This window comes from Patiria miniata, unplaced genomic scaffold (genome assembly GCF_015706575.1).
Source record: "Patiria miniata isolate m_02_andy unplaced genomic scaffold, ASM1570657v1 HiC_scaffold_29, whole genome shotgun sequence".
NCBI classification, from domain to species: domain Eukaryota; kingdom Metazoa; phylum Echinodermata; class Asteroidea; order Valvatida; family Asterinidae; genus Patiria; species Patiria miniata.
Genome location: NW_024037068.1, coordinates 25,673,055 through 25,687,951, shown reverse-complemented (window position 1 = coordinate 25,687,951; position 14,897 = coordinate 25,673,055). Strand labels below are relative to the sequence as shown.

At 39.5% G+C, this 14,897-nt stretch overlaps 1 protein-coding gene across 1 annotated transcript in view; it reads left to right on the top strand.

Annotated features, from left to right (window-relative positions):
* The window catches only part of LOC119735319 (putative adhesion G protein-coupled receptor E4P), a 50,571-nt gene that overhangs the window by 19,072 nt on the left and 16,602 nt on the right, over positions 1 to 14,897 (top strand). Inside the window, exon 4 of the mRNA XM_038209018.1 lies at positions 262 to 311. Coding sequence (XP_038064946.1) covers positions 262 to 311 — 50 coding nt within the window. The remainder of the gene's footprint in view (positions 1 to 261; positions 312 to 14,897) is intronic.

The following is a 14,897-nucleotide window of genomic DNA, read 5'->3' as shown; positions in this document are numbered from 1 at the left end:
TCTGCCTTGAAAGTTTTTTGTCGCTTTGTCCATCTCTGTGGGATTGATGTCCATCTGCTGGTGTTTTTTTTTTTTTAAGTTTTTTTTGTAGTTGGCTCCTTGAAATGTTGACTAATCAGCAATATACCTGCCTTGGGGACACGCGTATTAAGGTCAATAATATTGTGGTGAAACGATTGAGAATTAAAAAAAAAGATAATAATAATCATAAAGCTTATTTTCAACAAGGTCGCAATTTACTATCCCCCTCTTTTTCTACAGTGTCTCTCCGAGGAAACTATTGTGTGTGCCCACCAACCAGCTGAAAACAAGTGAGTTTAGTTTTCATGAATCTTTGAGTTTGGGAATTTAGCCGGAAATTTTAAGACTGTTTTTTTTTTTGGAGGGGGGGAGGGGAAGGAGTATATTCGTTATAAGAACCACTCACAAAACTACATATTCACATGGGATGGGTTGTAAACATGTTTTGCTTTAGAATTTCTGGGCTTCTACAACATCAGCCCCTTAGGTTCTTTTGTTTGTATTGATGCTTTGTTCATAAATACCTGACACTGTTTACCGATTCATGTTGGTTCAGCCCTGGGTGGTTTTAAACGGCCGGTAAAAAAACCCCGATGTATTCTGCTAAGGAAACGCACATTGCGCACCGTGCGCGCGTCAAGCTCCATATAAGGATTTGTTTAGCACCACGCTCACGAGGCACATACGATAGACATGGCCATAGGGGCGTTTCACAAAACCGATCGCAATTTGTGATTTCGTTTCCTCACTTCTTTGATCGAAAGGTATTGATGAATACGAATAAATATGTGCTTTACCGGTTTTAAACAAGTACGTTTAAAGCTGTCTGGGGGCCTGGACGCGGATATTGTCTTTGAAAGCATGTATTTTACGTTATATGCGCTTTAAAGTTTGAATATGGCGATACAGATAAGCATCGGAAATTATATCTCAATTGATTATTAGGACCTATAATACTGAAACTTGTATAACTCTAATCTTTCTTAATTGAGAACAATCTACATGATCAGCATCATTCGCCTTCCGTGCTGACCACTGCGTCGAGTCTGCCACCCTCAAAATCCCAAATGACCTGCTGCACACTATGGACAAGCGCAAAATATCATTGCTCGTGTTGCTCGACTTATCAGCAGCTTTTAATACAGTTGACCACGCCTCATTATTCAGCCGCCTCAAGACTCGTATTGGGATAGATGGAGTTGTATTGGACTGGTTTAAATCCTACCTAGTAATGACCGATCTCAATTTGTCCGTGTCAATGATTCAAGTTCGTCAATTGTCTCTCTTGATCTTAGGCTACCTCAAGGATCAGTCCTAGGGCCCATCTTGTTCTCTCTATATACAATGCCACTTGGTGAAATCATTCGAAAGCATGGTCTATCATATCATTGTTATGCAGATAATACCCAACTATATCTGTCAGTAGACCCTCAACAACATCAGGTCGATTTAGCAATCCAGTAGATGGACGCACGCATAGATGACGTACGTTCTTGGTTGACTAATAGCTGGCTCAAGACCGAATTTATCACCATAGGTGCAAAGCAGCAATCATGTCAAGTTCATGTTCCATGTAAATGTGTCAGTGTTCCCTTTGAGTGTGTCAGCACTTCCATTGTCTTCATTAATTAGATCTAAATCTGTGCTGATCTACTTAGTGGACACTGGACATACTTGGTTGCCATAGAAATAAGGAGGCGGACGGACATTTAGCCGTGTTTTCTCCCACAGGGTTTTTCGCTGGGTTTTCGCCCCTCCCCCTAATCAGCGAATCGTTAGGCTTAATTTGGTTGAATTGCACAAAATGTATAAACATTAAAAACTGTTTATCCAATCCGCGGTTTGCTGACGTCACAGCATTTGGCAGCCCAAGGTCAAGATTGAACTGGATACCATTATTGCTACGGACACACATTAGACACGAATCTAATGTCGGATTTGAACTTTAAAAAAAACGAAATTGATTTTTTGTCAAACTCCCCTACGTAATATAGCTTTTGGCATTATGACGACTTGATTCTGAAGCTTTTCAAAGTCATTTGCGGTTGTCCAAGCAATATCTAAGGGCAATTTTTGGAAATACAGAGAGAGCGGCAATGTACGAAACCGTGTTTCATTATCAAAAGGTTGTAAATGGTTTACAGTGTTTTCTAGGAAAGTGTAATATCTATTGAGCTGAAATTTCAACAGCTTAGCTTTTGAACATTGCAAATGTTTGGATCTGGATTCTAAAGTTCAATTTAAAAATTAACCCTAGCCGACTGAAATCAAGCGATGTTGTTTATTAAACAGTTATTATAACTGTTTTATAGTTATGCATTGATTCCATGTGATTTTTTTTGTATTGTATTTGTATTTTATTGCATATGTACGGCGCTCCATGAGTGCCATCCACTTCTTTATTTACTCAGATAATTTAACACGTCATGTTGACATATCGCCGAGAGTAAGGCGACTTAATCACATAATTGTATCGCCTAGTCGACTTACCGAAGTCGACTTGGTGACTTGTCCAGATGTATTATCTCGCCAAGTTGACTTCTCGAAGTCGAGATGACGACTTCTCCAGATGAAATATCTCGCTAAGTCGACTTCCTGAAATCGAGATGACAACTTGTCGAGATAAATTATCTCGCCAAGTCGACTTACGATGTGGAGATGATGACATGCAAAAATCTCGTTCTGCATGGATATCCCGTTTTGAAGCACTGTCCTGGATTCTTTCTTGTACGAGAAATGATTTGGTAAAGATATCACTATAAAAACTCTTATTGTCAACACTCAATCAATGTTTTATAAAGGACATTGGCTTATGATGAGCCTTTGCACACTAAAATCACACTGTGATCATCACATTATATGATAAAGTTCTGTTCCTAGCAATATAGAAGTTGTTCACTTTTGAATGAGACATCGGCCTCAATATGGGGCCGTATCTTAAGTCCGACGCCTCATAGGTCCGACGCCTCATAAGTCCGACATTTCGGACTGATGAGGCGTCGGACATATGAGGCATAACAATTATTTATTCCACCTCATAGGTCCGACGCCTCATAAGTCCGACGTCGCAAAAACGACGCGTTTCATTTGTCGGACTTACGAGACGTCGGAGCTATGAGGCGTCGGACTTATAAGGCGTCAGACCTATGAGCCGTCGGACTTATGGGCCTTTATTTGGTTAGGGGATGCGATTTTGTCGGACTTATGAGGCATCGGACCTATGAGGCGTCGGACTCCCTCAATATCGCTGTGACGTTATTCTGTGACGTTATTCTGATGTCATGAAGTATGAAATTACAAGCGATTTTAGATCCCAAATCGACCTAAATCGTTAAGGCTGAGAAAATCCCTCGGGAAGAATGACATTTTGTCAAACATGTCATTCAAATTCCCAAGAACCTAAACAATTTCCCTATTAATAAGTTAATGATACTTTCCTCCTCGACGAAAGACACCAGGTGGAAGACGTTAAAAGAGAGTACTTTTTTGTTCATAGATATTGTTGCGTTCCCTATTAGCAGTTCATGAAACATTTATTAGAGTCAACAATAATTCAATAAGTTGGAGGGAAACAGAGCTTTGGGGTGACAGTCACACATGTCAATACACTGATTTATTCATCTCTTCACTTTACATAACTTTGTTAGATTTCATCAACCTATAGGGTTTCTCCTTTTGGTAGTTTTTGGTAGCGTTATAGAGATAATAGGTTGGCGTCTACAAAGTCTATACATGTACTATGTACTATGGCAAAACCATGTCAACCAATACGAACTGAGTGGGCACCGGCACGGTACGGGTTATCGACGGTCAGACCGAAGCGGGAGCGGTCCGCTACGGTGACCGGGGAGGCAACGGCAACTGGACGGGGCCAGCAAGTGTACCAGGCCGCACTACAGTTCGAACCAAAGTGTTCATGTGGCGTATCGGGTATCCAAGGTCAATCGAGACACTATGCACCAAGGATAGTGTGTATGACAAGACCGGGCTAGTATAGCAGAACTACGGGGGGAAAGGCTACGGGGAGCCGGCTGGCCACAGCGGGAGCGGTCCGCTGTGGTGACGGGGATGAACTAGCTCTGGCTGGGCTAGAACACCAGACAACCGCACAACATGTTCAAGCTAAGACTAGCAGTCCAAAGGCCATTCGAAACCGCACAGCACCATTGGGACTAGTGTATTACTATTTCACCAGCTTCTACACACTCCTCGAGGGATCTAGGAGAAGGATGCTTCATAATAACACTAGTACTAGTGATTGCACTATTACTTCACCGCGCCTCAACTACCGAGGGAGGCCGATGCTTCGTAGTGACTAGAGTCGCACAACACCGGGTCTGTCAGAGTCGAGTTCGTCGCACATCATACGAGTTACCGCACAACATTTAAGTTCGCCGCACAACATATAAGTTCGCCGCACAAGTTTAGGTTTAGAGTTTGTTCGCACTACATTGGTTTCGTGGTTCACCGCACTGCCGAAAGTGAGGAAAACCTCCGGTATTTATAGGCAGTAGAAGTCTCGGGATTAAATAATGCATGAGCACTGATTTAGGAAGTAACCAATAGTAATCTTCCATGTCTAAGGGTCACATGACTAGTCACATGATTTACTAAGAGTGCCTAGTGCAAGAGACTAGAAACGTGTGCATTTACATGAGGGAAAACATGGAGAGAGAAGTGTACAAATACAGAGAGAGATGTGTGCAAATAGTTAGATCAGAGTGCAAAAGTGTTTACACAACATCTCGAGCAACCTTGATGGAGTGAGTGACAAGCTAAAAGGTTACTGTGTACAGGTTATTGACACCGCAGGATGTCTTACCACGCACAGCTACGCGACCACGCAAGGGTAACATTCCATTCCCTCGAGCTAAGTACGGGACTACAAAACTGGACCGAGAACTCCGGTTAGTGTTCATGGGTAACACACGGGGGAGAGAAATGCTTCATGCCGCTGAGCAGTCTCTCGGAGAACGCCAAAGCACGCATGCTATGGGGAAAGGAACTTAGCTCGCTGGGGCGAAGGGAGGTGTGGTCAGTCGCGCACATGTACATCGCTACATGGATAATGCATACAGTAGCGCGCGTGGTATTGCATCATGCGCTGTGCTTGGTAAGAGACCCTGGGAATAAAAGTGCAAGTTGGCAATTTACGATAATTAGGTAAAATAAGGGAACAGCAAAAGACAACAATAAGATTGTGTACTTCATGGACAGAGTGAATCCAGAGGGCGCTAGATTTCCATAATCAAGCATTCTGGGTTCGTAACAGTATTAACAGTCAGTCGCGTGAGGTTTAACCTAATTCCGGTGGGTGGGTGGGTGGGTGGGGGGAGGGGCACATGGGTGCACACAATTTGTAATGGGGCACTGAAGGCACATGACTAATTTTTGTTCATTTCAAGATTTTAAACGGGGAGCGCGGGGGGGGGGTATTTATTATTATTATTATTATTATTATTATTATTATTATTTATTCGACCTCAACAAAGAATTACAAACAGTGATACAAAACCAAACAAAAATTACACAAACGTGGTTGAAAACGCACAACAAAAGAAACGTATAAACATGTTATTTAAATTTAAATTAAAATATAAATTATTAAAAAATCATGAAGTAGAGGGCATGCACTTTAAATGACAGCTGGAGTGGGCTTCCCAATTGGTATGGCAACCCAGTTACGCCACTGATAATACCTGTATGTTTTAACCTTTTTTTAAGAAATGAAAAAGAATTATAACTGTAAATATATGTCAGCATGTTTGTTAATATCCTTCCTTTATCACCATGCAAACGGTGGCCATATTTCACAGCATAACCGGCTAATTCGACAATATTATACTTTTATCACATCTGCCTGTGAGTTGCACAAAAGGAACGTTTTCCCTTTGGAATGTTGTTGTCAGTCTCTCTTTTTTGGAAAAGCCGAATATATTGGCTAATAGGACATGATGAAAACCGCCATGCGAGTGGTCGGTTCGGAGTAGAGGTTACTGATGAGGCTACCGTGTATACAACCATGCATGCGGTGCTTAATCGATACCGATTCGCAAGGCTTTCTACCGGCTTCTCCTTGCAGGGGTGTCAAAAAAGAAAATGACTGAATTTGAAAATATTTAAAAATATTCGGCTTACTTAATTTCATTATTAAAAAAATATAAAGTACATCTTATTGACTTTTAACTGTGAAAATTGCACGTCATTTGCATACTTTATTCCCGCGTTATGTTTAAAGCAAGATTAAGTTTGCGGTAGCACCATGTGAATAAATCTCTTTTGTGAGTATGTGTGGTTCTGAAAAGAACCGAGGGACTCAACGTTTCGAAAAGTATGCTCTGCCCGTCGTCTGGAGAATGGTATTTACATGGTGCTACCGCAAACTTTTCTTGTCTTAGTATCTTTCCACCATGCAAACCTTCAAATCTCACGTTATGTCTATTTGAATAAAAAGATCACAAACTCGGCTGACCATCCCTGATAATTCAACGAACTGGTTAATACACATTGAGTATTATGAAACATGGACGTTTTCCCACCTCGATGAATGAACGACAATTTGCAAAGGATTTTTATATCGCTAACAACATTTCAGAAGAATGAGAGTTGACTTGTTCCTCGTATGCAAATCATTACAACTGACAGTAAAAACAGTGGTCTTGATTTCAATTATTAATATCTCATTTTAATGAATGCTTGCGTGTATTATCACTACGCTCAATGGCACTCCAAGGACAGCTATAAAAATGGTTTCTTTAAGTAAAACATGCATAACTTCTGTTGGCATAGATCAATATCAGTAACTGCTTTTTTTTCCAGATGAGTAGATTAAGATGCTATTAGACATACTTCATTGTATCAAATTTGTGTATCAAATTTGATTGCATTTTGAATCAACTTGTAGACGATAGTAATTGCCGAATATGCACATCAACAATCGGGGGCGGAACCAGGAATTTGTGTGTGTGTGGGTGTGTGCTGGAATTTACTACCTTACGGAGACATGCACACAATAGGGAACAACAGATTGTATACGTCTCCACATGACAGTTTCTATAGATGAATACGTCTCCACAAGAATTTCACGAAATAGATATATGGATTTTACTCAAAAACAAGGAATTTCCAAGGTGGGTTGATTTGTCGCAAATGGAAGAGTTTTGGAAAAGGGATATTCAGTCCAAATTTCAGCCCAGGAAATTAATTCTGGTTAAAATAAGAGCATTTTGAAACTTCAATTTCAAACTCGAAAACTTTACTACACGAGAACAAAGAAATGTCTCCACAGGAATACAAATTCCAGAATGTCTGTGTGGGTGAGCTTGTCTTACATACGCAGTGTGGACTTCCGAACAAAAGACGTCCACATAATGTAGGTAGCACCGACGTTGTGTGGACTTGCCCACGTCCACACAGTGTTTCCCCATTTCTGGAAAACAGGTTTAGAGGCATTTTTGGGTTAGGTTTATCTGTAGCAGAATGAAGAGAAACACTAAAGGGAATCATAGAAAAAAAATTGGGTTGAAAGAGTTTTCACAGTTTGAGAAAAATTAGTTTTTTCACTGGTTTTTCTTAACTACACGAAAGCAATGGAAAGTCCACACTAGTCATGTGAAACAAGTATGTGTGTGTGTGTGTGGGTGTGTGTGTGTGTGTGTGTGTGTGTGTGTGGGGGGGGGGGTTCATCAGCAAATCAATGCTGAAATGTAGACAGGGTTTTTTGTCCGGACACTTGGCTCCTTAAAATCAATAGGGGGGGGGGGGAGGGGGGGGGGCTCGTACCATACTTTCAAAGCGGTCGCTGTTCAATGGGCTATTGTGTACACAGATGCATGCAAAGGCCTCAATTGAATAGCCATTCGGAACCAGTTGAATATAATTTTTTTATGATTTGGGAAAAGCTTGGCTAGGCTAGACTTGTCTTTTGTATTGCCACAAGAACATTTAATTTTACCTCAAAATAAGTCATCAACTATTATTTACATCATTATGATGTTATCAAAATATAAAACAACAAACCAAAACATTCGACGAGATTGATTTCCTTGTAGATTGTGTTTATACAGCTTACAAGCTCGTGGGGCATCGAAGCGGGGACATCTGTGGTTTAGTCGAGTAAACACACACAAAGACATGTAAAAGTAGAACTAAAGGAAAGTTGAGTGTCAATACGATTGTGGTACATTTTGAAACGTGTAAATTATTTTCGCAAACGGACTTGATAATCTTAATTATTAAATAGCATTCCTAAAAACTAATACCCGACGACACCGAGACTGGAAATTTGATCAAAATGCGGTGCGCAAAGGCAACTAATGGTTGTGTCTCTTTTGTTGATGTTCATAAAATATGCAAAACGTCTGCTCGTCTATTTCCTTTCTACACATGAAGTGGCATAGAGAATGATGATCAATGATCTCATTAGTGTTGTTTTCATTGAAAAGGTATCCTTGCTTTGTTGCAAAGCGTTTGGATATCATCATCTATGGAGAAGCTGTTAAGTTTGACGAACATGCAACGCATGATTGTTTTGTTTTGGGAATTTGAAAGGTTATTGTTGGTATAATTATATACGTGCTTTTTCAAAAAAAAACGAAATGTAAAAGAATATAATGTCTTGCAACAAATACCCCCCCCCCCGGCGCTCCCCATTTGAAATCTTGAAATGAACACAAATTTGTCTTTGTCTTCAGTGCCCCAGATTTAATGTTGGCAATAAGAGCTTTTATAGTGATTTTTTATCAAATAATTTCTCGTAATATATCAGAGAAATATATCGTGAGTGTCATTTAATCTTAAATATGATCTCAAAATGATTTAAATCAAATCTTGAATTTGTTAGTGTCATTTAAGAAAGCAACAAGTTTTATGCAACCTGCCAATAAAGACATTTTTGTGAATTTATGATTGTTAATATTTAACGTGAAGTGAATTACTTTTCAACGGGATAAATAGGGAAAAACAAGGCAGAGGTGTGATTTCCTAGGAAGCTTGGGGGAGTAATTTAAAACAAGTTGAAAATAAAAAAAAAACCACAAATCAACTTCGACCCAGATCAAATCAATACCCTACAGTTTATCTCTTGTTCCTCTGCCAGTTTATTGTTCATATAACAACGGGTGGGGAAAACCTCAAATGCACCGACGAACAAGAAAGAATCCACGACAGTGCTTAAAAAACGGGATATCCATGCAGAACGCGATTTTTGCATGTCATCATCTCCACATCGTAAGTCGACTTGGCGAGATAATTTATCTCGACAAGTGTCATCTCGACTTCAGGAAGTCGACTTAGCGAGATATTTCATCTGGACAAGTCGTCATCTCGACTTCGGAAAGTCGACTTGACGAGATAATACATCTGGACAAGTCGTCATGTCGACTTATGGAAGTCGACTTGGAGAGATAATGCATCTGGACAAGTCACCAAGTCGTCTTTATTAAGTCGACTTGGCGAGATAATTCATCTGGACAAGTCGTCAAGTCGACTTCGGTAAGTCGACTTGGCGATACAATTATGTGATTAAATCGCCTTACTCTCGGCGATATGTCAGCATGACGTGATAAATTATGTGAGTAAATAAAGAAGTGGATGGCACTCATGAAGCGCCGTACATATGTATGTGTATGTAGTCAGTTGTAATGTATGCAGGGCCCCAATGAAAATTACCAGTTTTAAACTGTTCGTGCAAAACCCTGGGTAAAGAGATGTAATAAGAATATACATAAATGAATACATTGTATGTGTTTACGTGTACATGTATGCTAGTCGATCATGGTTAATGATGGAGGTCAAATCCGAAGGAGCAATGACACCTCGAGGGTCTCCACGTTCATAGTAAATGCAATATTATATGCGTCTTTTGGCCCTTGTAATGCGATACGGTAATCAAAACACCGGAGAACAACTTGATATTGTTTTTATGCTCAATGAGCAAGGACAGGATTTAGCTGCAGGTTCCATAATCACAACCAAAGTACGTCAAATCACTATTCTGACAACTCTAAGAAAAATTACGCTCTTTGAAATCCTAACCCACTTTGAAAACCTAACCCACCCGATTGAAATCGGGAACAGCTAAAAAGCCCTCGTACCGGATTTTGTGCATACCTAAGTTCCCCAATACCTATGTTCCCCAACCCTAACTCTAACCTTAACCATAACCCTAACCCCAACCCCCAACCCCCAACCCTTACCCTAACCCTGGGGAGTTTGGGGAATATAGGTATTGGGGAACATAGGTATCAGTGTTGTAGTCGAGACCGGATAGTCCGAGACCGAGACCAAGACCGAGACCTGAAGTTGCGAGACCGAGACCGAGACCGAGACCGAGACCGAGACCAGCCCCTTCAAGGCGGACCGAGACCGAGACCGAAATGGTCCGAGACCGAGACCGAGACCGATACCGCGGATAATAAATAACAATAATCTAAATAAACAATAAGACACTAATTACAGCTGAACAGTCTGTCCTTATGATGTTGATGATCATGGGGATGTGAAAGAAGTGATTGAAAGATAGGAATCACTTGTACCTGCTTAATTGTGTCATGCGAGTGCTCTTCGTGTTTGCTTCATGCCATAAATTACAACATGGCAACAGAATTTGTTATTGTCACAATCAATTAAAAAAATTGGAAACAACCTAATTTAAAGAAGGGGGAAACCTTATTTGATGAACTCCATATATTTTTGCCACTTTTTAAAAAATATATATTTTTTTAAATATTGTTTGACTACTATAAAGTGTAAATCTGATGAAAAAACTCTAACTTAGGAGTACGACAATTTGTACTAGTTTTTACAAAACTTAAACATGTTGAAACTTGACAAAAGTAAAAAGTTAAAGGTGGATGTTTCATCCGTTATAGGAACTCGGACCCTAAACTCCACAGCCACCCCTTGGTTTCAGCAATGACCACTAACGGATATTTGAATGCAACTTTAATATTACATTGGACCTCCTTGTAAACCTGATTCGAAAAAAAATTGGAGCAAGAAAATATTGATTTATTTTTTAAAATTTCAGTCATGGAATATAGATTTGTACATGTAGACCAAAAAATTGAGAGATGTTAGCCAGATATGGATTGGTGTGCCCCCCCCCATCCCTCTTTGTGATTCTCCTTCCAACCCTGCATGTTTGTGTGTCCCCTACATGTTTGTTTCTTGTTCCTCTGTCATTTACCTCTGAAGAAGGCCTGGCTAAGGCTGAAATGTAATGCCACTTTATTTTTGTTTAATGTCAATAACGTAACATATACTATTGATGAACCATATTTGCCTGATCTATCTTCTGCCCGCCGTCATCATCGTCATTAGCCTATTTGAGAATATGGCCGACACAATAGAAGGGCGCTGTCACAAACTGAATGTGGTGGGTGAGATGTACTTTTAGGATGGATGAGATGTACTTTTGGGATTCATGGCTCAGTGCGCACGCCTCTCTGTGTTTTGTACCGTGCCAGCGTATCTCCTGCATCAGCTACTTTGCTGGGAAATTTACTTGAATATTTTAGTGATTAATAAGTACGACATGTTGCCAATTTATTAATAGTTCATTGTGATGGCCGTAAACAGCATATAGCGATTAATGGAACACAATTCTTCTCGACTCATGCAAATGCAATTGACATTTAGGAAGGAGACAAGGCAGGCAATTAGACTCTATTTTTGTGTGTACATGGCAGTAGCTTAATTTGTGTTTATCACAGATGAAAAGATGAATACATGGCGAGTCAAAAAGAAAGTGACCGTATGAAAAAAAAATGGCACGCTCCATTTTGTAGAAAATATAATTGGGATAAAGAACATGTTATTGAGTATTAACTGTGAACATTTCACGTAATTTGCATACTCTATTCCCAAGTCGTGTCTATTTTAATAAAGATACCACAAAATTCAGCTGTCCACCACTAATACCAATTTAACGGTCTACGAATTGATGAATATCCATTAATAAATATAATGGGGAAAAAAAACGTGTTCCCGCCTCCACGAATAAAGGAAAAATTGAAAAGAAAAATAGAAAAATATCACCAATATTTCTAGTGAAAAAGAGTTGAATTGTTCCCCATATTCAAAATACAAAATCTGACGGTAAAAATAATGTTTCAGTCTTGATTCATAAGATTAAAATCTCAGTTGTATTTGGAATTAATGAGGATGGCTATAAAGTGCTTGTTTCAACAGATCATCCCACAATAAAAACGAGAAATATAAGAAGAGGAGCAATGGTTATTGGACTATGCCTCACTCACTAGAAAGTGAAGAGAGACATGTCCATTAGCATCACACTGCAGTCACATTTGCCCTAAACTGATTCTTTACTTAGGCCTAACCCTAAAAGGGCCGAGGCGGAATCCAACCCCCTCACTTTTTGGCTGGTCTCGACTCGAGACCAGCCAAAATATCGAGACCAAAGGGGACCGAGACCGAGACCAAGACCGAGACCGAGACCGAGACCGGCAAAAAGTGGTCTCGAGACCGAGACCGAGACCGAGACCGGTCTCGAGACCTACAACACTGATAGGTATTAAGGAACATCGGGTCGACCCATACCCAATCACCCCAATACACTACAGATTCATGATTGTTAAAAACGTCATCATCAATACATAATATTTCTGAGATGCATTTAACAAAAAAAATGCGGAAAAGCCTTGTTTTCTGTTTCAAAACAAACAGACATACTTCTAATTTATATTTGTTGGTGTTTGTTGGAATTCGGTTTTCGATTTGTTTTAATGGTTATTCAATGGTTGTTGCCGCGCCTTCACGGTGCCACCTTTTTGGGGTCCGATACATTCCACTATACATATTTTATGTAGGGAACTCTAGGTATTGATAATTGCTACTGTCGATTCAGGTTGTAAGTTTTCTCAAGCGAATTGAGGGGAATAATGCAAAAATTATATAAACAAAAAAAAGGTATTTTCGATGTTCTCTAGTTATATTTGCAGTGTTTCTTGTTTGATACAGAGAATGGCAAATATAAAAGGCTGAAGGACCATAGTCATCTTCATGATCGGTAGATGGCAAGTTTGAGGCGAGTGTAGGTTGCTCTATCAGTCTAGTTTTTATGAAGAAAACCTCGCAGAGTTTATCAAAGCGAAAATGGGAATGGTGCAGTAATGAATCCAATTGTGTTTGCTTTCACTTTTAAAGTACAGTGTATTGCCACCTAAGTTCATATTATGTGCTTTCTAATAGTCAGAAAAAAAACTGCTTCTGCTGGACAGAAATATTTCAAAGGACACTTGTTGATCGTAGCGAACGTTTAAGTTAGTTTAAATCTTCAGGCAGTGCAGAATCGATATTTCAAAAATCATGACATGTCCATGATATTATCAGCTTCCGCAATATCATGGCGCCAGTGGAGTTACACCAAGGTGAATTATTGACCCAAAAAGCAACGAACCTCGGCCATGGCAATAGTGGCAAGGTTGTTTATGCTAGCCAGAATAAAGAGTTTTATTCGAACTTTTAAAAGGGGCAAATGTTAGTACCTTTCCCGTAAAGGTTATTTTTTTTAAATTGAAACGTTTCATTGACGTTGCTAGCATTCTTTTCTTTTCCTTAACAAATATCAGGGTTCCTGCTGCGGTTACACAGATGCCCAACCTAATAGGAATGGGACCGGCTTTCATTTAAACTAGTCATGCCTGACGCTTGAATTTTCTCGGCGTAAATCATATGTGATGACTTCAATCCGTAAATGCGCACATCTCTTTCTAAATTATAAGGTCCGTGCAATTAATTTTGTGCAACTTTCTACTGCTCTGAAATGTGTGAAAACTACACATTTGACATCCTTTTTTGGGTAATCTTATTGCAAAGTGCACTTCTTTAAACACTTAAAAGTTTCCATGCTTTTCCGGACTACCGAGCGCGCTGTTGCTGTGATGTCATTACAGGAAGATACTATTTAGTTTAGGGGGTTTCTTTCAAATTATTCACCCAAAATGTGCGAATTGAAAATATTTGTGAGAAAGGGTTGCTCATTTGCTTACTGCCACGTAATGACACAACAAAATAAATCACCAAAGAAAAGAAATTTATGACTTTCAAATATTCAAAAATCTTGCACCCTTGTGTGCTGAAATAGCCATGTAACATTAATCTACCCGGCAAAGTTTTGCTCATGAATATATGTAACTTTGCATTAGCATAAAAACGGAAAAGGCACAACCAAAAACACCATCAAAATGGAAAAAGAAAACTTGTAAATAAGGTTTAATGTGACTCAAAGATGCATTTTCAAGGTTTGCATGGAAAAGTACTTTGCATGGGCCCTTTAAATAAGTGTTCGGTCAGACATATGCAAGACAAAAATTAAGAAATTACCCAAGAGAAGTGTCCCCGATGGTACAACTATTGCCAAACATACATGCCCCGATGTCCTGCACGTCATGAAATCATCCACGTGAAGATGCCCCTTGCTTAAACGTTTAAACAAGCAGAAAATATCAACAGTGAACAAGAAATGATCTTATCCCTTTCCATTTCATTACTTTGGTACATATTGTATCCCTCATATCAGTTTATTTTTTACATTGTACATTTTACTGTCACCAAGAATTGTTTGGGAAAATTAACCTCTGAGGAAAATAGGAAAATATATCAAATAAAATAAAGGTCTTCCCGCTCAGTTTAATAGATTTGGCAGCCAGGTTGATGACGAATCACCCATTTTTGCACGAATTTGGATGCACGTTTAGATCAACATTCAATTAACTAAACAGATCGGTCAATTTAAATCTAAAAACATGCGATTCCACTTTTCAACGATTCACTTTCAAAAATAATGCATTCAAATTACAATGTTATATTGGGTCATGCAAATTCACCGCAGCTTCACGTTGCGTCAGTTTGGT